The sequence below is a fragment of the Nasonia vitripennis genome, chromosome 5, assembly GCF_009193385.2.
Source record: "Nasonia vitripennis strain AsymCx chromosome 5, Nvit_psr_1.1, whole genome shotgun sequence".
Taxonomy (NCBI): domain Eukaryota; kingdom Metazoa; phylum Arthropoda; class Insecta; order Hymenoptera; family Pteromalidae; genus Nasonia; species Nasonia vitripennis.
This window is the reverse complement of record NC_045761.1, coordinates 20,650,381-20,674,643: the sequence shown is the minus strand read 5'-3', so window position 1 is coordinate 20,674,643 and position 24,263 is coordinate 20,650,381. Positions and strand designations below refer to the sequence as shown.

Below are 24,263 nucleotides of genomic sequence, written 5' to 3'. Positions count from 1 at the left end.
TTTACTTTGAAATACACTTTATTCGACTTCGGTCAAAAACTACGATAACAATAGTCGGTAGATATGTTTTATCGGAAATAATCGGCAACCGATATGACGTGTGTGTGTGTATGTGTATACGCATTGTTCATTACCGTCTCAGCCTCTCGAGGCTGAGAAAAAAGAAACGCAAGCTTAGGAAGAATCCAATTGGACAATAGAGTAGTATACATGTACCGACCAAAGTACGCCGTGTATTCCATCAATACTCCTGGCACCAAATGAATTTCGATGTAAAACTCTGAGCGGCGTCTCATCGCTATTTATATGATATTTACCTAGAGAAAATGAATTTGATTTCTTTTTTGCGTTGATTTCGTCACTTATATAATCTTAACCTTTTTTCCTTTTGATTATTCGTATCTTATACAGACTATACATTCTTTTGGTTATCGCTTCTTTGAATTTACAAAGTATTCATCATATCGTCGTCTTTTGATTTTTCATTTATTTTTTTTCCTCCTCACATTCGTCGTATTGCACGATTCCCGCGACAGCAACGTATGCACTTTTATAATTATGCAATAATAGGAAGCAATTACATATACTATGAAAACATAATGAGATATAAAGTAATAACTTGTGACGTGCCGTCGACGCTTTGGCTACGCTCGAATGCAAGCTCGTTTTGAAAAAATATTCGACGTTTTATTTTTCTCGAATATCATCCTTTCGCGTGATTTCGAACTACCGAACGAGAATAATTTTTCAAAACTGACTTTCAGCCCACCATTTCGTTTTTCGCCTCTCGTCGAAAAAAAAATCATTCGGTTCGACGGGATGTGACATTGCGCTCTATCGTTACACACAGTATACCTATATGCAACCCAATAGCTATATACAATTATGTACAAGTGTCTTTCGTCTACTTTCATAAATCATTTTTCATGTAATAATTATGTATACATCACTCACCATAAAGTCGATGCACAAACACTTTATATCATCATTTAGTCTTTCTCTCTCGGAAATGCGCGAGTCGATCTCCCGCGCAAGCTTCGTCATCCCGAACGTGGTACTTTGAAAATCGAACCTTGGCGCCGATCGATGAAACCAAACAAGTTTGGCATAGTCGTAATTTTTCTTTTCAAACGAAACCGATAACGAGAAAATCACAGGAACGCATAGTATCGATGTTTGAAATAGAAAAGAAGAGCAAAAATGAAGACAGAAGTACCCAAACGTACCGGATTCCCGAAAACCGCGCACGTTTACCACCTCGTCGCCTCATCGATCGTAGAGTCTTCCAATCCACGAGGCCTTGTCCTCGTCGAACTCGTCGTCTGGAAATTGAGCGCTGTCGTCCCCGCTAATGCCCAGGTCAGTCGGTGCCAGGCCTCAGTATGGCCTCCAGACGTTATTATCAGGCCTGACCTCCTCCTGGACGCGGACGCTGCAACTGACGTCGGCGAGGGCTCGATGCTGCTGTTCCTGGGCTTCGGTGCTTTGGAACTGGTTGTTGTAGAGCTGCGAGTAGAGGATCGTCGGGAAGACGCTCGGCGCCGGGAAGTAGTTACCCGCCGAGCAATTCTGACCGAAGGACTGATCCTGCTCGTGGACTGGACTCTCCGTGGCGCTGGAGTCTGTCGAGAGGGAACGAGGAGACACGTAATCCTGGTACCTCTGGGCCGATCCTGTGCTGGACATCAGACTGCTCAGGTGGTCCAGGGGGTCGGGCTGAACGCCTGGCGTTGTAGTGTCTGGAACTGAGTTGGGAGAAAAGAATGTTCGTGGTAACGTATTATTATTAAATTATTATTAAAGTTTCTAACTTTTTTTATACTACTCCTCTATTGCAGCTTGACCGATGATCAATTGAAAGCGAATTTAAAAATTTCAAATACTCACGCGAGGAGACACTGGAGAAAGCGTCCTGCTGAGCTGCCGGATTATTCGCATTAGCAGTAGCAGCGTTAGCCACTGGAACAGGAACAGTAGCCGGGCCATTATTACCCGCCGTGGAGTCGGGCGCTGCGGGTGTGTTGTTCATCGCTGTACCGCCGGTGAAGCTCGTCAGAGCCGACCCCGTGGACGAGATACCGGTCGGTGGTGGCGGCGGTGGTGGTGGTGGCGCTGCGAACGGCGTCTGAGCCGCGCATGAGGACAACGGACCTGGAAGGTAACCCGCGTAACCTGCCGTGCTTCCGTAGCTCCAGGAGTTGCCAGCCGTCAGACCGAACTGTGACATGTCTGAAATGTGTTTAAGTTTTGATTTGATCGTTGCGATGGTAAAGTGAAATTAAGGGGGTCTCAAAATACTTGTATCATTTTCGAAACTGTTTTACCGACCATGGATACGATTTTTGCAGGAATTTCCCAGTCGACTTTGAGACCCCCTTTTAATAAAGGTCTCATTATCATGTGAGTAAAAGCCAACGAATAAAATTCAAATCGCTATCAACTAATTATAAATCTGAAAAGTTTTTCAAAACCAAGTTCTCCCATATACATATCCCGAAAAACACTTATTCACCAGCGCTGAATACTTATACGTTAAAAAAAAGAGACTTCGCTCAACGTATAATAGTTCTAGCAACTTTCGTTTCAGGGCTCTCCGCGCGCAGTAGTTCCACTTGTTTACTCCGACGTACACACATGCACATATCAATGTACACGAGTAGGCGCATAACAAGGAGCCGCCACGGCGCAGAAAGAGAAGAGCGAGCCAAGCGAGATAGAGAGCTAACGATGAAAGATCAAAGGGGGCAAGGGTAATCTCTCTTTCGGCCAATTCAAATAAGCGAGGTAAAAGGTCCGGCGACCCTAAATACTGCTCCCGCTCCTTTATACGCGGTCGTCCATTCCCCGGTTGAGTTGATCATTTTTATTTTGCTTTCCATATAGCTCCTGTGTCTTTCCGGCAGCTTTGAAGCGGAATTTTTATCGGATCGCGAGTTGACGCGCGGCGTGTGTACACGCGCGTACGTCGATGAATGTATCCGGGAATTCTTCGGCGAGAAAAATTCATAATAATACATAAGGGACATTCCTGCAGCGCTTTCGCTCTTTCGTCAGATAGAGTATTGAGGAATGTCGGCATTGGTCCGCGCTTGGACACGTAAGTTTATTTTTGTTGCGGCTGTTTTTCGATTGTCCAGACACTACGTATGAGTATAGGCTGGAGAGTCTGGAATTTACCGGTTTTAGAACTATTTAGTTCGTGGATAGCTAAAAGTTTTTGTTGAGTTAGATTCTGTGTTTATTTATTTCCTCAATTTCTGCGAACTATTGCAGCATCGAGGCTACAAAAGAATTAGCCTCTAAGACCGTCGCTCGCGAGTTTTCAATCTGACTAATACCAAAAATTATTTAACATCCCTATCCGACATGGACATCATGGACCTATGCATCCGCATGGAATTTTTAAGCCTCAACTAATAATATTTTAGATTATAAAATTCGCCTTGTGGCGAAGGACGGTTGCGATGACTGCTGCATGAGAGTGGATCCGATTTTAAGAGAATTCCGGTATGACTCTACTAAAAGCTTCAATAAAACGAAATCCACTTTCATGCAATAGTTATCACGCCCGTCCATGCCATTTTATCGCTTGCCCTTCATTATTATACTTTTGGAACCCTCTTTTACTTTTGGATCCTCGTGAACCATCGTCCACCTAGCGGCCGACAGCAGAAATATCTATGTGTCGATGCAGTAATGTCGCTTTTTGAAATGTGTAAACCGTGTAGCCTGTTATTTGACGTGTTTTTCCACTAACAGTAACGTATCAAAAAATGAGAATGCTGAATAAACTTCGATAATTAGTACATTATGATAGGTGTGACTTAAATGGTTCTTTTTTACACGGCGCTGTTAGCACCGGAACGTAGCGAGCTTTATTTTTATCGACTAAGTAGTCACAGCAGCAACAACGTTTAGTTACTGCCTCAACATGGCTGGACGAAAAGTTGTTCTATGCGACTGCTTATTTAACGACGTAAAGCTGCCAGAATCTTCAAAATCCCGCAAGAAAAATACAAAAAAAGCAGCAGCAATTAAAACCTTTAATCCCGAAACTTTCTTCACTCCCAAAAAGTTCCAATTACAAACCGGTTCAATCCAACAATATCAACGACACTGTTACGATAGTATTCGACACTACGACTCCCACATGCGAACTATTGCAGCATCGAGGCTACAAAAGAATTAGCCTCTAAGACCGTCGCTCGCGAGTTTTCAATCTGACTAATACCAAAAATTATTTAACATCCCTATCCGACATGGACATCATGGACCTATGCATCCGCATGGAATTTTTAAGCCTCAACTAATATTATTTTAGATTATAAAATTCGCCTTGTGGCGAAGGACGGTTGTGATGACTGCTGCATGAGAGTGGACTCCGATTTTACGAGAATTACTGTATGACCCTACTAAAAGCTTCAATAAAACGAAATCCACTTTCATGCAATAGTTATCACGCCCATCCATGCCATTTTATCGCTTGCCCTTCATTATTATACTTTTGGAACCCTCTTTTACTTTTGGATCCTCGTAAACCATCGTCCACCTAGCGGTCGACAGCAGAAATATCTATGTGTCGATGCAGTAATGTCGCTTTTTGAATTGTGTGAACCGTGTAGCCTGTTATTTGACCTGTTTTTCTACGAACAGCAGCGTATCAAATAATGAGAATGCTGAATAAACTTCGATAATGAGTACATTATGATACGTGTTACTTAAATGGTTCTTATTTACACGGCGCAGTTAGCACCCGAGCGTAGCGAGGGCGCTAAGCGCCGTGTAAAACTGAACCATTTAAGTCAAGAGTATCGTATAAAATTTTATAGCACGGACTGCTAAAATCCGCAAGTCTCGCCTATTCGTGACTAAAGTAATCCTTATTTACACCGTGAGGTTAGGGCACGAGCGTAGCGAGTGTGATAAACACGGTGCAAAAAAGGACTACTTTAGTCACAGATAGGCGTAACTTAACAGCGGATTTTAGCCACACAGTGCTATAAAAAATATTTTGAATTCTATAGAAAATGTTCGTATCAAATTCTGCTACAAATATATAACAAAGACTGGCAACCTTACATCCCAAAGTCATTTGCACTGTCTATAAACTATAAATTATTAATTTGATCATCGCACAGTACTATAGTCTTCATTAAATTTGGTAAACCAATATTATTTAAAAATTCTCATCTGATGGCACCTTATCAAGACTCGGCACAAAATTCAAGGAAATTATGCGCCCACTATTCCCTCTTCCACAGCGAAAGACTGCTCGACGCGAGTTTCTCAGTATAGCGAGCGCAGAAATAGCAGGAGCCGGCTTTTCGACGCTGATGTCTATTGCCGCAGCATCTCTCTCTCTCTCTCTCTCTCTCTCTCTCTCTCTCTCTCTCTCTCTCTGGCGCAGCCCCTGTAATATAATATTTAATCTAGCTTTGAACAGACTTGCGGTTTCCGCCTCTGCGAAAGCCTCGCGAGCATGTATATACTACTCCGAGGCGTATCCCTCTAGCAGTGCCTGAAAGGGCCTCGCTGCCCGGAGGTATTCCGGACTTTTCGTTCGCTATCTCGCCGAAAAGCTGCTTTTCGCCATGCGCCGTCTTTTTCTGTCTCGGCCTCGACTGTGCGCTGTACACGCCCATAATATCAGCGAGATGTAAATATGCAGCGCGAGTGTTGTTCGATGGACTCGGGAAGGTCGATAATTGAAGCACAAGTGGGATCGAGGGCGACTTTCTCCCCTCTCGCCAGGCTCTAAGTAGATCGGCGCGGAATTTTCCTCCTTTTCGTTTTTCAACGGCTCGCACCGGCCGATTTTATTGAAATCTTGCGGTTGGTCTACACGGATATTGCTGCTGATGTTGTACGTTGGTCGATTGATTATTGAAAAATCGAGGGACGGCGAAGCACCTATTTTCCTTTTTCAATATCGCGTATACAGCTGCGTTGATTGGCCGTATGAAAATGCAATGCATTTTTCTTCAGCTTATTTTGCCGCTCCTTTATGCGCCGCGCGATTCATCAATACTTTCTAATAAAGCGCTGGTGGAGTATGTGATGCGAGGGCTTTTTTTTTGTCGCTATTATGCGTACGTCAATTATAAAGGTATTTTGCTTTATTATATACGTATTCTTGATTTTATTTAAATTATTTTCGAAGTGATATCCAGATTTACGTAGGTGACGTCCTTTAAATAAATAATAAAATTTAATAATAATAAAAAAAGAGCAGAACTCACTCTGACAGTTTCCAGGCATAGCATGACGAAACGACGACAGCGGGTCCCTCGGCTGTAAAGGGTTGGGCAGCGACTGGAGAGGATTGGGCAGCGGTTGCAGAGGGTCCACAAGCGGCGAGGCGAAGAACGGACCGCCACGTTGCGACGCAAAGGCGAACGGATGGAACGGCTGCTGCTGCCCTAGAAAAGTCAGCACTGCGATCAACCGTGCGCCTGTCCGCCGGACCGCGGATTTTCTTTGCGTGCACGAGTCAGCGCTTACGTTGCGCACTTTGTTTGCTCAGAGCAAACATTTTATTATTACTGGTAAAATTATTGGTCGAGAAAAATTGATTAACCTTTAGAATTTCGCTGTTATGAAGTTACGAAAATCGATCGCGATGATATTAATCGGTGCAAGTCAATACGCCGTGCTGTACATAATTGAAATCGCTTTGAGATAACAAAGTTTCCTATGTAACAAGTTCAGCCATTCTGTTACACACGGATTCCTGTGTACACCTTGTCGATATATACGAACCTTATTGACATAGCTGCAAATAACTTTTTAGCTACACACACGCGCGTCTGCTTTCGATATTTACACATATGAGCTCGTGAAAAGTTTGCTTCAAAGTGAAACGCTGCCTTCTATAGACATCTAATATAATGTATATTCTTTATTGCAAAAAAGGGTGAACGAAGGTACTGTAGTGGATTAATTGCGCTAATTAAAATGCAAAAAACGGACATTCCAAGAAAATCGACCTTTTGTATAGCTGGTCAAAGCCAATGGAGAGAGAGTCTGAGGAATCAGAAAGCGAAAAAAGATGGAGCGAGACGAACAAAAAATATCGCGCTAGGGACAGTGATAGCGTTATATATATAGGGGTATATATGGGAAGGGATGACACGTTTTATTTCCCTTTCGACGGTGTCGGCAACTCAATTAAAGACGTCCCAGTGGCAAGGCTCACACCTATACAGTTTCATCGCGCGCGACTGAATTGACAGCGGCGCAGGAGGAAGATATAGAGAAGCAGACAAAGAGGAGGAGGAGCGAGAGATTGATCGGAGCGTTTATATTGCCGGGGATTCGAGATGTGTATTAATTGCAGTTCGAAGTTTTTTCATAATACTAAATTAAAAATTTCAATTAACCAATTCACCAAACCTCCTCGAACCGCACCGCGCAATTCCTTAACAAATACATCATCGTCTTGATCGTCACACATCAGCTCCTCGTCGCGCACAGAGCAGCGGCACACACGCATCCAAGCATCGCGTTAACGCCAGTGTCAAGTCACCGGGGAGATTCACCAACGGCAGCAGCTCCGTCGCCTAAACCGCCAGCGGCGATGAGCGGCGCTACGCACACTATCTCTCTCTCTCTCTCTCTCTCTCTCTCTCTCTCTCTCTCTCTCTCTCTCTCTCGCTCTCTCTCTCTCTCTCTCTCTCTACGTCCTCGATAATTCAATCGCAGCCCCTAATTCTAACCCGGCAGAGCCCGAAATTCCCGCCGGTTTGCTGAATAGGGACGAACGGTCGATCGCCGCCGACACAATGGCCATCGCCATGCATGAGGAATACGTTTGCAGGAGGATGAGGAGGATGACGCGGCGTCAGCTTGGCTCTCTCTCTCTCTCTCTCTCTCTCTCTCTCTCTCTCTCTCTCTCTCTGTCTCGCTTTTGACTAACGAGATCCGGTTAAACGATCGTAGATTCGATACTACCGGGCGGCTTGATCGGCGCTCTCTCTCTCTCTCACTCCCTCGCAGGCCACGTGTATAATGCCGAATTTCCGGCTTAACTTCTTGATCGCCCGACGATGAAGAGGGAGAGAGAGGGATAGGCTAACTAGATTTTTTCTCTCGTTCGAATTTTCAACCTCGAATTCCTCGTTAAACTGCCCTATAATTCACGCAGAGAACAATCGCTCCGCGCGATTCCGCCACGTCGCTTCGATCGTCCGCGTCCATGCATACGCTATTTATACAGCCGCGCACAGGCGGACATATCGTAAACAGGCCGTTGCTGCCGCGAAAAGATTACGGGGTCAAAGTAGCGTTGAAAATCGAGCTATATCCCGGCCGCGATTGCGGCTCGCGTCTGCGAATGAATTACCGCCCCGCAGTACTGCTCCCCCGGAACTTGATGAATTTAATAAATTAGAGCCTCCCGAGCCCTCGAATTTATCACGCGCGGGAAGCCCCCCCTATCGTGTACGTACGTGTACATGTCTCTCTCTCTCTCTCTCTCTATATATATATATATATATATATATATATATATATACTGCACATGCCTCGACGAGTCACGTGGATGCGAAGCGATCGGATCTTTCTCTCTGCGCGTGTGTACTCGTTTCGTACATACGGAGGCGAAATTAACGCGCCTTGTTAGCTGCTCCTCTGCGTTTGATTTGTGGGACGCTGTGTCTTCGGGATTGATTGTTGATAACGCGTGATAAATAAATAAACAGAGTTGAAGCTTTAAAAAGTAACTTCTCGTGTTGGCCAAGAAAGAGGGAGTCGTTTCTAGTTCGGAGGGATGCACTTCGGAAAAACATCGAAAGTTCGACAAGCTCTCTCTAAGTATCTTATCGATTTTATCGGATCTCGGAGAGGAAAGCTGCCGGCAATGGTTGTCAGGAAATTTCTGGCAGATAACCAGATGGTAGCGACAGCTTCTCATTTCGATTCCGTCGCTCGACTGAGACTTCCTTCTGTGGTACAACTTTCCTCAATTACTCCGTAAGTTTTATTTTTTTAATTACTTCTAACTAATCTTGTCTCCAGCTATTTCTTTAATTTAAAAAATTAATCATTTAATCATTGAAAAGTACATAAAGCTCTCAAGAAACCATTTTGAATGAAAAAAGCTCTTCCCGCCGGAAAAACACGCGTTTTAAACTACTCGCCAAACATTTCCCTTTAAAAGTAATTCTACACTCCCTCTAAACTGTCTGAAACTCTAAGTTCCGTCGAACGAACCGCACAGCACACACACGTACACTATCTCAGGCCAGCAAAGCTATAGCCAGCGTTCTATCTCTCTGTGCAAAGTTCGGTTCGAATTTTCGAATCGATGGCATCGAGGTCCAGGGATATAAGCGGATCGGCAAATGCCGCTGCTACTGCTGCAGCAGCCCGGCATTCGGACTTGGCGGTATAGAAGACTCGACCCTCCTCAATCAATTTCCTTGGGCCGGGAGCAAAGAGGTGGAGAGAGCTAGAGAGAGAGAGAGAGAGAGAGAGAGAGAGAGAGAGAGAGAGAGAGAGAGAGAGAGAGAGAGAGAGAGAGAGTTAAGGGCTTCTCTAGTGTAATGAATTGCTTGTTTAATTAATTACGCAAGCGAGAGCCGCGCATCTTGTGTGCCTGCAGGGAGAGAAATTTCGTGCGATAAAAGCGGTGCGGGTAGCTTCTTTGCTCTTTTGGTGGAGTACAGAGATGGTCAGGCTGTTTATGTGAGGTGTGGGTTGGATTATTGTTGTTGTAGGTTGAATGAGGCTGTGTAGAAGAGTACAATCAAACGAACTATTTTAAATGTAGTTACAGCGTGATTTAAAGTTGAAATATTTTGAAATTCTATACTTGAAAGAGAAGTTGTGCAAGTTTGCAGACGAAATATTCGCATTTTTGTTAATTAACATTCAAAACCAACGCACGAGTGCGCTTTACTCTTTGCGTCAAACATTTGATAATATGCAAAGCTCTCTATTCATCCATTCGGCTTCATAAAGATGTTTATAAAGATTACTTCAAAGCCTAATAGTAGATAAAATAGTTCGTAAAACTAGGTCGCGTCGGGAAATAAACAGGCGGCCAACTCCGAAATTCTCTCGGTTTAAATAAACCATTTGCCTGAAATGGAGTAGCCCACGGTGCGCAAGCCGGCTTTTGGAAAGGGTACACCATAAAAACTGAACGAGATGAAAGATCCGACATTTTTCAGTTGGAGCAGTTTCGGCTCTTTTGATGGGGCTATATCACCTTTCCTGTGTATACTGAGTATTACTCGAGGAAACAAAGGCGCTATTGCTTGGATTTGCTTAATGAGTTTATGTACTATACTCTATTGAATATTTTATTGATGGTTTAATTTTTTAATTTATATTAATTCTATTTACACTGATTACACGCCAGTCGTCAAAAAGCAGTTTTTGTCAATCTTCAAATTTTCAAATGTAAAATCTGTGCGCAAAAGAGCGCAAAAAAACTGTCTTCCCACTGAATCATTAAGCTGATTGCACGAGAAGTTATACCACGTCTGCAGTCGGGCGCAGCACTAGCCGTAATAATTTATACGCAGCAGTCGCGGTAGTAAGCGCGTGCGAGGCGTTGTTATTCATGAGAGAGAGCCGACGTTTGGGAACTGGAAAATTTTCGGCCGGGAGCTTTCTCGATAAACCGAGAGTGTCATAAGGGAGAGTTACGAGCAGTGGGTGGTCCCCAGATGCGGCCAAGACGGCGGATGTGGTTAGACGTGTATCTATATACTATATGCGCTCTTGCATGTTCTGTGCAAAACTTACTTTTCTCGAATTATCAATTTCATTATTGTGACTGTACAGTGTTGGCTGATTTATTTTTTTGTAATAGAACTTGGTTCATATTTATGATGTACTAAATATAGATAGCAATATAGTTTTCTACAGTCTTATTATTTATAGTTTTAAATTATTGGATTTAAATAAGGCGAAAATAAAATTATGGAATGTTCAAAACAAATATTTACGAAATTATTACCGATCCACCGCAGTCCGAATAGAGGTTGAACTATATTTAGGATGCAGCACTGTTATGAAGCTATGTTTAACGAACGACGTCTGAAAGTCGTAATTCATCTTGCTAAATCTAAAACCATGACTGACTGGCACTATCAAAAAATTGCATGCAAAATTATTCTTTTTTTATTTCATTCGCCTCAACAAAAAACATAATACCCCAACAATATACACCAAACCTCAAAATAAGAAAAAAAATATTCAAAAGCTCATTCCTCAGCGCAAAGCTCGCCGTAATCAAGCCCCGAGGAAACTAATGCCCTCGCACACGCACACATACTCAGCAGCACCGGAGAATCTCCCGAGTTATAACAAGCCGTGCATTATGCAGAAATGGCGTTTAGGTCGCGGAGCCCGCAATTCGGGCCAGCGTAATTGCACAGCAGACGTCTTCCGAGAGAGCTGAGGCAAACTTGCCACGGCGAAGCGATATCTCCTTGGCCGACCCTTTATCAATGTGCCGACTCTACCGCACTTTATAAATAATGGCGATCTCTGCAGAGAGCGACTTCGGGAAAGCTCTCGAGGCTTATAACGGCGGCGACACCGGCACGGGCCGAGAACCGCATATGAGACATTGCCGCGAGGAAGCTTCTCAGAGTTTGGGATGCTTTGCGAGGGAAGGGTGAGAAACTGGTGTGTTTGGAGTTGAAGCTTTCTGTGGAATTAGTCATGATTAGTTTTCTATTTTGTATTTGCTTTTATAATATAACAAATTTTTGTTTATTTTATCTTTTTAGAAAATTCCCTAATCTGTGTGCTTGCAAGCTTCTTTTTACTCGTTGAAAAAATCCGTTCCAGAACAGAAACACCTGACGGATGTGTCAGAATTTATATGAGATCCTTGCACGAGAATGCACTCATTCAGAACTATACCGATATGGTATGCAAATATTCACGAAATGCTTATGTCAAAACGGACAATATAATTCCGAATATGTGCTTTTCAATGCAAAACTTTTCACGTCACTTTTGCTTGGTAATAACACTTTGGAACGCTCTTTCACTTTGGGATTCACATCAGCCACCTAGCGGTCGATAGAGAAAGGTATACTTTTCGACACGGTAACGTCGGTTTGTTATTTGCAGTGATGTCTTTGTTTTTATAACTAAAAGTCATGCTGTTAAAACTATCATCTATTTCTATCGATAAAATAAAATATAAATAAGTATACATACATATCTATGAAGAAGAGCGATTTTTCCACTGCGTATCGATTGATGAAAGTAAAAAAAAATTATGAGAAAAATCGTTCTCCCTCTAGTGATGCAAAAGTACAAAAAATTAACACTAAGTAAAATTGAGTAAAAGTAACAATGCTTACAGTGATACTCACTGGTCTTGGATCGGGGCTCGCGCGGCCCGTCAACCGTTACCTTGATGGCTTTGGCGTAGGTGGCGACCTGAGGCGGCGTCGTCGACACCGTTATCGTCAGCGTAAAGCTTTTGCCTGCGCACAAATCGTTACATTTCCATACAATAACATCACTCGCCACAAAAATATTTAATTTTTCCCTCAACCCCACCGCAACCTTAGCGAAAACAAAATTCTAATATCTCAAAACGCGCGCAGCCTCCCCCCAAAATTAATCTCGAAAGCGTGTACACCGGACGCCGATAATTCCCGCCATAAATCGCCAAGAACAAAACGAAAGCGGCAGCCGCATACAAAAAGCTCGCAGCCTATACGTGTATGATAAAGCCTCGCCATACCGGCCACCGAATTTTCGGCAAACAACGTTGCGCCGGTGGCTTTTTATCATAATAAAAGGACCAGCCGCCGGACAGATGGCCGCTCGCGAACGCAGCTGGCTCTGACCCCCCCCCCCCCCCCACTCGCTCTCGCACTCGCTCTCGATACATTACCGTCCGGGCTAACCCGTTTAACGGAGTTTCGTCGCGGCGCGCAGATAACCGCGTTTGCGAAACTTTCGCTGCAAGCGCGCGCGCGAGAGGCTGATGCGGGCACGACGAATCGCTGAATTTGGAGAATTTTCTTTCGCCGAGCTGAGGAAAGTTGGGTTAGTGTTATAATTCAAGGCTGACTGGCGTCGGGGTAGTTTTTGAGGTGGAAGGTGATTTATCTTTGGATTTTTTTGAGAAGAGATTGCTTGATAGTGAACAGAGCGAGTTTTGAAGTACTTAATCGTTATCGAGTTGGTATTAAAGTTTGTTTGTCATAATCAAGTTGTCTATTTACGCCGATTACGTACCAGCGTTAGGTACACATGTACGCTGAGAAAGCAGGAGATTGTATGAACTCATACAGCGCTAAAAGGAACAGCAATACCTGCTTTTGTTGGTGAGTTTTTTTTGTTTTTAATTTATTTGCGGGTGCCACGATAGGATTTATATGAAAGTCCTTTCTCCTATAATAGCCCATGTGGACATCCGTACCGATAATTTCTCCGTGCGATAGGAATCGCATAGAATCTTTCGATAACTGTCTGAGGGCGTTAACAGAAGAAAAGCTTTCATACAAGTCCTATTTCGCATCGCCTGCGTTTGGTTGTTAATATATTGGAACGCACGTTCACTTGTGGATTCACGTCAGCCACCTAGCGGCCAATGGCGGAAACGTAAGTATGTGTACTATATGTATACGGAATGTTGTGAGTATTCAAAATCTTCAAAAGTAAATTTCGATTTGACGGAAAGATTTTGATGAAAAAGTTAATGTTGAATTTAATTTTGTCTCAGGCAGTTTTGGTACAAGCCTTACCGTTGCTCGCGATTCTCGTTGTCCAGCCGCACTGCTGCATCATTACTCGCACACGCGCTGTATAGTCATTTGGCTATTTACTACTCTAACAGTTGTTCATGAGAAATTTTTAATCGATTCCACAAATATGCTTCCGACCTTTTAAAAAGCGAAATTCTTAATAAAAAACGCACAAACCACACGAAAAAGCTCTCCGCAAGCTCGAAACCGACCGAAAGCCTGGCTCCAGCCCACAGAGTTTCGCGCGAAATCGATAGGGACGTAAAAAGCAGGGGAAATTGAAGGCGATAAATACTCGAGAAAGTGGAAAGTACCGGTGAGCTTGCACGCGCTTGCAGCAGCGCGCGAGGGCCATATCAGAAATAATAACGGCGCGAGTGTCGAGGTGGTGGCCACACGGCGGTTCGCCACGCGAGATTCCTAGCCGCCGCCGCCGCGGCTGCTCTTTTGTATTTCGCTGCTGCGCTGGTGTTGCAGTCACGCTATGTATAGACGAGGCATGCAAGCGTCTACTGCTATAAGGTAATATGCTGTATGGGTCTGTAAAATAATTGACGGAATGATTCGTCTTTCTGCTCGGAACGAGTGTGAAGCTCATTGATTTTCATCTTGTAAAATAGCGAAAGAACTATTAGTAGTAATGAATTCTAAAAATAACACTCAAAAGCTCAAACAAACAAAGTAGAGCAGAGCGAAAGCTTTTAAAAAGGCAAACGCGCGTTCACGACTTCGGCGACTGGTACCGCCGAGGCTGATACTTCCGCGGCGGTAACTATCGCCGTGTGTACACACGTAGGGCTCGTCGAATGCGTGTGTATAAGCACGGGATATACCATACCAACTGCCTCCGAGAACAGAAGTGCGAACCAGACAGTACAGGCAAGGCTGAAAGGGAAAACGGGACGAGCGAAGGACGTGCGGCAGACCAAGGGAGAGAAAAGAGGAAGGAAGAAGGGTAAAGGCCTGTGTGGGAAGGAATATTTTTACAGCTCTTTTCAAACCGATTCGCTGTAATTTCTTATCTAATTATTTCGAACACTCCGCACGCAACAGAGCGTCGGTTCACGTATCGACGCGTCGCTCCTTAACACATCGCCGATCAAACAATGGCCGCGCAGCGTATCATCACGAATTCGCCGTTGGAAATTCACCGGTCTCCGCTGCTACACACGCGGGACAAAAGAGAGCCGCTAATGACGCCCGCGTGCGCCGCATCGCGCCTATTGATCAATTTCAATTTCGGCCGAGCTGTAGCAGCAGCTCCGCAGAGAGGGAAACGACGCGAGCGAGAGAGAGAGAGAGAGAGAGAGAGAGAGAGAGAGAGAGAGAGAGCCAAGCGCGATTATGAGCTGGCGATCGCGTCGAATGCGATATATTGGATTATCCGAAGCTGTGCCGTTTCGATGTTAGATTTTTCTTGGATCGCGCTCTCTAGCGTGAAATCGATTTCCAACGAGTTCGCGTATGCGCTTGGGGACGCGCTGTATGTGTGTATGCACGGTATATGGGCAAAGTCCGCTTTTAACGGCGGTAGCGGCGCGTTAAGCTCATTACGCATGAGAATTGTTGCCGCTCCAAATGGAAATTCGAGTCACGTGTATGCGTATCTGTGTGTTGCGCTGGCTCTACTGCAGTCAGCCTAGAAAATTATGTTAAGCATGGCTGTTAGGGGGAGCAGATGTGGATGTTTTTAACGCGCGCGAGCTTTTTGCCCCGCATGGGAGAGCTTTATGGAAATTCGACGCTCGCTGCTTTTTCGCGGTCGTTCGCTTTTGTTTGCTGTTGTTGTTGCTCGTTTGTCGCGAAAAATGTGTATAGTTGTTTGTTTCTATGGCGATTAAATTTATTTTGAATTGGTTGTACGTGTCGTTGAAGCGATCGCCATAGATGCCTAAGCGCATAAACGAAGGATCCCGTTAACGGGCTTAGGTACAGGGTTGAGAGAATACACTGCGTCCCTTCCAAGAAGATATCGCGTTGATGGTCTCGGCGTATCGTGTACACGGCTAAGAAGATGAAGACGCCGTAGATGAGGACTGGAGGATGTGGTTTATCATGGATATTGCCGAGCTTGATGGTCCTTACTTCAGTTTATAATCGAACATCGTCGTTTCAAAGGCGCATTTTATCGCCCTCGAAATCAAGCTCCCTCGAATCAATGCGCGCAAGCTCCCCCAGCGATTCTTTTCTCAAATTAGGATAATCAGATCCCGTGAAAGGCTGAAGTGCGCGCAAGCGAAATCGGCCTATCTGGCGCGCCCGGGAAATTCCAAAGCCCCAAGACGCGCGAGCGGTAGAATCTTAAGTCCCTCTTTACCCTTTCGGGGCGCGTCACTCATTTGTCTGGGATTAGCTCTCAATTGTTTTCGCCGGAGCTCGCGGAATTAACATAAGCTCGGATGAAGGATGTACGGGCGGGCGGGGCGGAAAGAGACGAGGGAGGTAAGGACTTGATTATTCAACGTCGAGATGTTAATGATTTTTTCACGTATTTAGGATTTTTGGAATCGGTAAAATCTATCGTATCAAAAGACGTCGAGCTCATTTCGCGAGCGTTATTCTGCTCAGCTTCCAGTCCGTTTCTCTCTCCGTTCAAAATAATTCAGATAAACGGGGAAGCTTGTTTAAAGGTACGAGGATTCATCAGCCGAGATAGGAGGAGCCGAGGCTGCCGCCGCCGTCGAAATTCCCGCTCTAATAACGTTAATTAAACCGGCGGAAACCTCAATTAATATCATCGCCTTGCGCGCCGAGCCGCCTCGGAATAAGGTGAAGCTACTGCAGCAGACGACGGCCCGACTCCGTCTTTTCTTCCGGCTCCCTCGGTTTCTTCGCCCTGTGTGTGTGTGTGTGTGTGTGTGTGTTTGTGTGTGTTAAATATAGCGATAAGCGAGTCGTGAGCAGAGAATTCATTTGAATTTATAGTATATGATGTCGGGAGAATTTCGGGGGGATCGATTGCTTTTTGTGATGTATCGAGGTTTAGAAATTTTCGGGATAACGAAAGCAATTAAGCATCGCTTGACACCCGATGAAATCGAGACCGAAGGAGTTTTCCGGCTGTACGCGGACAAATAAAAGCCATTACCCAAACTCCCTCGAGGTTCCCCGCGAAGAAGGAGACACTCCCTCTCGGTTTCACCCTCGAGCGTCTCTTTAGTATATCCGTACAGCCGTCTTCCCTCTTGAAAGTCGACGCGGCGACTTTTCCCCGCGCGCCGACGGAAAAATGAGGAACCGAGACCTCAAGACTCGGCCGCGACCTACCCCATGACACTTTCTCGGCTACGACCCTAAGACGCACCGCTTCTTCTTCCGGTCCCTTTACAAGTTATCCACGCCGGGGGAAGTTTTGTGAATGAATCCGTGTCGCGGAGGCTGTTAAGGCGTTTAACGGCTGCTTTCAGACCTTACAGAGGATGTTATTATTTTCGGTCAATTAGCTCGAAGAGGGATGTAGCGTAAAAGTCGAGCACGATTTTGTGGGCGCGAAGCTCGCTCGATCTCCGTGCGGCTACTTAACGATGAGACGCTTTATTATTGTCTTACCTCTGCCGCTTCTGCCAACAAACCTCAGGTCGTTGAATTTGGCCACCTGGTTCTTCATGAGAGCCGTGGAGTTTCGCAATTCCGCGCAGCAGTTCTCGTCGTTGCCCGCTCGCACGGTGACCACCGTGCCGTCACCCACTTCGCCCAAGGCCACGACTTTGAACGCCACCGGGAGGGTCTTGTTCGACCTCCAGTGGGCTGGTAGTACCGTGCACACGAGGTGTGGAGAACCTGCAACGAGATGTCATTTTTTATCTTTCATCTTTCAATGATTCCGATAGAGAGCTTGCAGTAACGAACTCACCCGTCCTGACAAGTTCCCCAGGATGCTCGCTCATGTAATCGCCGAGCGTCCTCTCGGCGAAGATATCACTGGTCATCTTGGTGTAAGCATCAGCGAGAGGCGAAACGCCGCTTTCGGGCGAAGCGGCGTTACCCGGTGCCGATGCTCCGGTCAACTGCATCCTGGACTGGCTGGTCGCAGCTTCGGCAGGAGCTGCTGGGCCGTTGTTGTTGCCGTTGCCGCCGCCTCCGGTGTTGCCCACCGTCGAGGCGTGCTCGGGACCGACCACTGGCCCGGCCAGGTTGTTCGCCGATCTTGTCGTCGCGCTCTGGGCTACTACTGCCGCGGTGGCCGGCACCGAGTTAACACCGAGGCCGGCGCCGCCGTTGCACCGGCCGAATATATCCATAGACGGCCTAAGAGCCGCTCGGTCAGAGGCTCATTATGATGCTTGGCTGTGTGAGGCTTCCGTTAGTTTTTTTAAGCACTGTTGAGTTTTTTATAGGGGGGATTTGTCACGGTTGGTTTTTGAGATTTTGTGGTGTCGTTTGAGTGATCGTTGCCACTGGGTTTGATTAGACTACAGTCACTGCGTATTCACGGCATGAGGTTCTCTCTTCTGCATGAAAATCGCGATTCCTGCTCGATGATGGGCAGGTGGTATTCGAAGTTCTTGGAAATGATGCTCCTCATCGTGCGGGATTTTTCGGTGACTTCTTTGGAGAGCGCCAGGCTTGTCTCATGTTTGAATCTGCAACAGACGAAAATCAATAATTTTAGTTCCTGCTTTGTAGCATAATACGATTGTCGCTTCGTCGTTTTCATACAGTGACATCCAACAGTGGCTATTATTTTATTGACAAAATTATCAAACGAATACTTCCAGTTACCCAAAAAGCTTACAACAACACGTTCGCGATAAAATGCACCTGGCCGTTAGCTCGAAAAACGTTGCTTGCGCACTTCAAACGTGGCTTCTTTCACGCAGCCCACTCTCTCCCCGTGCATAATCCGAGAAGAAAGTCAGTTAACTCCTAAAATAATTAAACTAAACAATTAAACGCGCGCGCATCGCCCGCAAGCTAAAGAAGGCAAAGAGCAATCCCTCGTCATCGTCGCGCTCCGTCGGCGCGGAGGCTCTTTCAGCCCCCTGTAATTCGATTCATTTAACGAAGCTTTTCGCCGAAAAGCCTTCAGCCTCGTCGCGAAAGACTTGCCGTATTAACCGCCGCTATCTGCTTTGCGCCCGGCCGTACACTTATTGTACATAATGCCCCTCTAACCCGACAGGGATAAAGTGTCGTTTAAAACGTTCCTTTTTCCGTGGGAGCTTGACGCGCTTGATACGCGAGCTTTTTTCGAGGGATGTGCGCTACATTTTTGTTAGCTTTTGCTTACACGTGTTTCGAGGGATGTGCAAGGGATCGCTTTTTCTTGTTCCTACAGATTTTTGCGTGATTCAACATCTGATGCCTAGAAGAATGTTTTGAACCGACAGTACCAGCCCTTCGTTTTCGCTCATCCACCTCATTCATCCCATTACCGATTTCCCCTCACATAACTGGCTCATAACCAACCGATTTTTCCACTCCTCAACCGCCACTTCGTCGCGACCTCCTCTTACCACCCACAATCCTACGCACATCCCACGAGGCCTTACACATTCGTCTACTCGCCAACAGCCGTCGCTACACGCGTACGTCCCCCGTTGTCTGCGTGTATTTTTTCCATCCTCTACCCTGTCTCCCGTGACGTCAGCGTTCATTCAGTAATTTTTGCGCGCGTCAGAGTGTGTACCTGCAGCGGTGGCAGCGAAGGGAGAAAGAACGACGAGAGAGAGAGAGAGAGAGAGAGGAAGTGTGTGTCGCCGCGCGCGCGGGGTGAAAACGGCGCGAAGGGTGGGAGGAAAAAATAGGGGAAAAACAGGGGTGAAAGAACGAGAGCGAACTGGCGCGTTAACTCCCACCCCCGAACGCGCCGCTTACGCACCCGATGGGGGACTACCGCGTGTCAAACGCGATGCACGTGGCTGCGAGCGGCGGCGTTGCTCGATGTAATACTGCAAGTGTACGAGGCAGTTGATCGGCGATCCGACGGAGATATTGCTGGGCTGAGGGTTTTGTCTTGGAGGGTGTGTGAGATGCTATTTAAGATAGCTTTTTCCTTGTATCACAAATTTGGCCAGTTGACTCGTATTCTATTCTGCGCGAATTCGGGCGGTTGAGCTTTCAGTTTGAAATATTCAAGAAATAAAGGATTTTCCGAAAACTATCTGTCGTATGCATTCGCGCGATTAAAACAATTTCACTTGAGCACATTTTGTCACCCTCGTAAGAACGTTATCGTTGTACTTCGCGCAAGCTCAGGAACGGAAAAAGCACTCGATTTTGAGAAACTTTCACTCGATTTAACTCGACATTATAGTGCGATTTCTCGTGTCTCTTCGGATATCAAGCACAAATCGAACTTTCAAGCACGAAAAGTATCCGAAAATTCGATAAACCAAACGCGCGGCTCGTTTCCCCAACTTCGCGACATTCCAGGCCGTTTTAAGATACCCGCTTAACTTTGCATTCAAATCTCTTCCAGCCCTCGCTTCTTACTCGTAAGAAAATCAGCAAGATTACTCAGCTACGGGACACTTTTCCAAGATTTCTTTTGCTAACGAACTTACGGATCAAAGAACTGATTTCAATCGCGAAATTGCTAATTAATCCCCTATAAAAACTGCCATTTCCTGCACATACTTCAAAAGAAAACGTTCAAAAATATTCACAGATCCCATCGGCCGACCAGCTCTTCATCCATCAATCCCCCTCGCTTATCCGTCACAATAACCACACACGATATCACTGCGCGTGAACCACACGATCTCCCATCAATCCAAAACCGCATCGTGTTATCACTTACTCTCGTCGCACCTCTTCCTTCCACAGACTCTTCGGGCAAAAACAACGAAAAACCGTCCAAAAACTCACTCCCGCGACAACCGCAGCTCTGCGAGATCGCCGGGCGTTCAGCAGAAGCAGCGGCGATACACTTAGATCGTCGGAAGATAGCCTCAGCCCGGTATAGCTGGTTGACTACAATTTGGAGAGGAGAGAGAGCGGTACGTGTGAGGCAACAGCCGTTGACGCACTGGTCCATGCCTACACACGCAGAGCGGCATCCCTTTCCCCCGATAGCCTGCTCGCGCGCTGCTGTCTCTCCTCCCGGTAGTTCCGTTTTCCCCTCCAGGCCTCGTCGTTGTACCCCTTCCGCGAAAGCTTCTCTGTACACTATATACCGCGCTGGCTGGCTGGCTTTTTCGCCCCCGCTTTGCTCTCTCTCTCTCTCTCTCTCTCTCTCTCTCTCTCTCTCTCTCTCTCTCTCTCTCTCACTCGCTCTAGCTATATCCTTCTCGCTTTTTCGCACCGGCTGTGTATACCTATATAGCTTCTCTGCGACCAGTGCTGCTACTGCTATGGTCAGTGCTATCCTCTCTCCTACTGCTCTTCGTTGGTGGTCTCTCCTCTCCCTCTCTGACGGACGAGTGTGTGTGGGTGTGGGTCTTTTTCTCCGACTAGCGCTTTTATCCCCCTGCAAACTCTGCGGTCCACGGCGTGTGGATACCTTGCGAGGAAAAGGCTTTTTTCTTCGCGAGAGGAGGAAGAGACGGAAGTGGGGAAAGTGCTTTTTGTCTCAGAGTCGGAAAATGCTGGAGCTTTCGTTGGAGCGTTATTTGACGATTTTTATCGTGTGACCAATTGATTCGATCGGATATTCTTACATTTATAATCACAAAAAATGGCGAAATGACACCGAAATATAACTCCATAAAACTCGCCTCGTACAAACACATATAGAAGACATCGAATCATTTCCGCCGATACAAGCGCGGAATACAGTGGAAGGAGGTGGCGTCGCTGTATATCCATATACACCGCATGTATATGTATATGTCGCGGCGCATCGAGGATATATATTCGGCCAGGTGGAAGCCGTCTGACGGCGGATCCGATATTTGCAGAGCCGGACAAACACTAGCATAGGCGAGGGTTGCCGCCGTACAGCCCTGTACAGAGAGCTGCACACGTGGACTGCAGTAGACTCTCTCTCTCTCTCTCTCTCTCTCTCTCTCTCTCTCTCTCTCTCTCTCTCTCTCTCTCTCTGTTTGATTTTCAAAAGCGAAGTCGCCGCCGCCAACTCTCCCCCTGCGCGTGTGTATCCCTCGATTCTACGACTCTCTATACGTACGTAGATATCGTTTCATCTTTCGATTGATTCGTTTACACCTCGTGCGTCGGTCTTTTGATCGCGCAGCCATGGGGGATTTTTGCTCACGGGGGATGTTTGACAGGGGCGATCGCCGGGTATATAACAGGTTTATACAGGCTGATTTTATTATTGCAATGACGATCGCTCGCAGTGGCCGTAGACTATTGAGTTTCGGCGTCGGTGTAAAAGCGTCTATTGATTTAGAAATAAAGCTCCAACACAATACTAGCCAATGTTATATATTCAGTTTGAGTCAAACAAACTCGATGTAATTCAATCGACGCATAGTCAGAGTCGAAAGAAAGAATAAACTCGCTGCAGTGCATAGAAAAACATAAGACACTACGTATCGGTGCGATATTCGACGGATGAACAAGAATCGAGTAGGGGAAGCCGCATATAGTCTCTCTCTCCTCGCGCGTATTGACAAACGAGCCGGCATGACGCGAGCGCGAGCAGTATGTGTGTGTGATGCAGCGGACACTCGAATTCGACGAGATTTGAATTATCTCCGTTGGAGCTTGTCAATGCAAATGCCGTAGCTACGTTCAATTACCGCTCGTCACGCGCCCCAACGGCGAACGCTTGCCTATGCACGTTCCGCAAGCTCGCGCGCACGCACTTTGCCGAGAAAGCTCCCCGGCTGGTCTTTCGTTGATTTTAAGTGGTTTGTTTTGGAGATGGGCTTGCGTTTAGTGTCGAGCTTTATCGTTTTTGAGGAAATTGAGGAGAGGTCGGTTTTAGAGCTTTTGTGCTGCTGATGGTTAAAAGCTTTCGATTTTTTCGAAATTGAACATTACTTTTATTCAAACAGTTTTTTGCTTCGAATTATTCTAAAATGATAAAAAAGCTTCGCCTCATACTATTCAAGCAAAACAAATAATATTTCCCTAGCGCAACTATCCGATCAAACTCAACTTCATAAAAAAATCAGTTTATAAAACCGACGACAAAAATCTATTTTCGGCCCACCATAAAGCGCTCAGAATCTAAACTAATTCCCCGTCCTGCACAAGCGCACTATATGAAGCATATACACACATCGTCGCGCGTCGCGTCTCTCTTTCACCACGTGGTGCGCCGGTCGACGCACTCGTAAAAAAGCTGCAGTTATATAGGGAGCTCGGCCGCGCACGATAGAAAGAGAAAAAGAGCGGCGACACACACGAAAGCGAGAGGGAGAGGGAGGGAGCTTTCATTCACAGGCATCGGCGTAAAAGTGCGCGAGCGAGTTTTTCCATCCTCGCACGCGGCGAGTACACTGTGTGTGACGGGCCACGTGTCAGAGCAGAGAGTAGTGGGTCCCTCTCCCCCTCGTACACACAACGCACGCTACCTCTTTCTCTTTCGCTCTTTCCCCCCCACGAGAGCGCGTTAACATCCACTTCCGCTTTTCTCTTTTATTCGTTTACGCGCGCGCGCGCTCTGCAGCACGTGCTGCGGCGCGCGCACTGCAAAGTAATAGAGGAGAGGAGGAACGAGCGGACACTGGCTTTTTGAACCGTGTTGTATGCGGAGCCCGACAATATCGAATTATGTGCGGACGATTATGCTGCATCGGGACGAGTCTCGATCGCTCTTTCATTGGGTTGATGATTTGGCAGAGGGAGTTTTTGGAAAACAATAGAGAGCTTTTTTTAGAGCTTTGGGAGGATCGTTGGAAGTTTAGTGTGATTTATTAAGTATTAGGGAGTAGTGTCACTGTTGATGATTTGGTTAATAGTTTATTGTATAAAATAATATACTTACAATTTTTCAAGCATGTACTATGGACCTATTCAATCGCACATTACTTCATACAGTTTTTGTTATTGTTTTCAATAGCACTTGTTTTTCAGTTTCATTTCTAATCACAGTTTGACGCACAGAATAACTACTGCACACATCATAGATCCAAATCGCAGCAAAACAGCCGTAATTCGCAGCACATATCCGCAGCGCGAAAGACAGAAGCCGCACTGGCGGCCGCGTTTCTCCTGCTCCTCTATTTTCCGCCCGCATCCTCTCCTCTTTTACTACTTTGTGCGCTACTCATTTCCACCGATGGTTATTGCCCCCCTATGCACGCGCTCGCTCGCCCCACTCCGCGAACCGCGAAAACTTCATCCCTACCACGCGAGAAAAATCAACTCTCCTGGCGACGGAGGGAGTAATTGCGTAGGAGGACGCACTCGGCTTTTTGCCAATTATTTTCGAAAAAGGGCGGGAAATTCGAATTTCCCGCGGCAGCGGCGGCGAGATTTTTACGAAAATAATTGCTCATTTGCATCGGCAGCTGCGGAAAATTAGATGCATTTATACGCGCGCTAAGTGTCGCAGCCCGACGCTTTAGAAGTACCGCTAAATTAGTGTGTCACGCCATTTGGAATTCGACGGTACTCGCTGCAGCTTACATAATTTGCGATTCGAAATTCAGCCGAAATTGGAGTTTCGAAATGATGAATGTA

The 24,263-nt window shown here is 46.1% G+C and overlaps 2 protein-coding genes across 8 annotated transcripts in view; one reads left to right on the top strand and one right to left on the bottom strand.

Annotated features, from left to right (window-relative positions):
* Nucleotides 1–23,708, bottom strand: LOC100124156 (runt-related transcription factor 1). Of its 5 annotated transcripts, none has more exons than XM_031930991.1 (7): nucleotides 23,566–23,708; nucleotides 17,581–18,310; nucleotides 17,277–17,507; nucleotides 12,330–12,455; nucleotides 6,240–6,434; nucleotides 1,888–2,229; nucleotides 1–1,745 (listed from the first exon to the last, which is right to left on the bottom strand). In XM_031930991.1, the coding sequence occupies exons 2-7, from the start codon at nucleotides 17,966–17,968 to the stop codon at nucleotides 1,378–1,380; spliced, it is 1,650 nt and encodes a 549-aa protein (XP_031786851.1). In that variant the 5' UTR covers nucleotides 17,969–18,310; nucleotides 23,566–23,708; the 3' UTR covers nucleotides 1–1,377. The 5 variants fall into 5 exon arrangements, with proteins under 5 accessions (XP_031786851.1, XP_016841560.1, XP_016841564.1 ...); XM_016986071.3 differs by lacking the exon at nucleotides 23,566–23,708 and adding an exon at nucleotides 20,470–20,710; XM_016986075.3 differs by lacking the exon at nucleotides 23,566–23,708 and adding an exon at nucleotides 20,470–20,710 and having other exon boundaries at nucleotides 6,240–6,419.
* Nucleotides 1–24,263, top strand: part of LOC100117668 — a 144,157-nt gene that overhangs the window by 5,471 nt on the left and 114,423 nt on the right. The window lies entirely within an intron of this gene.

Coding starts and splice junctions, on each gene's coding strand:
- LOC100124156 (XM_031930991.1), bottom strand. CDS start 17,968: ATGGATATATTCGGCCGGTGCAACGGCGGCGCCGGCCTCGGTGTTAAC. Junction 2,230..6,239: donor TATGCCTGGAAACTGTCAGA/GTGAGTTCTGCT, acceptor AACACATTTCAG/ACATGTCACAGTTCGGTCTG. Junction 1,746..1,887: donor TTTCTCCAGTGTCTCCTCGC/GTGAGTATTTGA, acceptor CTCCCAACTCAG/TTCCAGACACTACAACGCCA.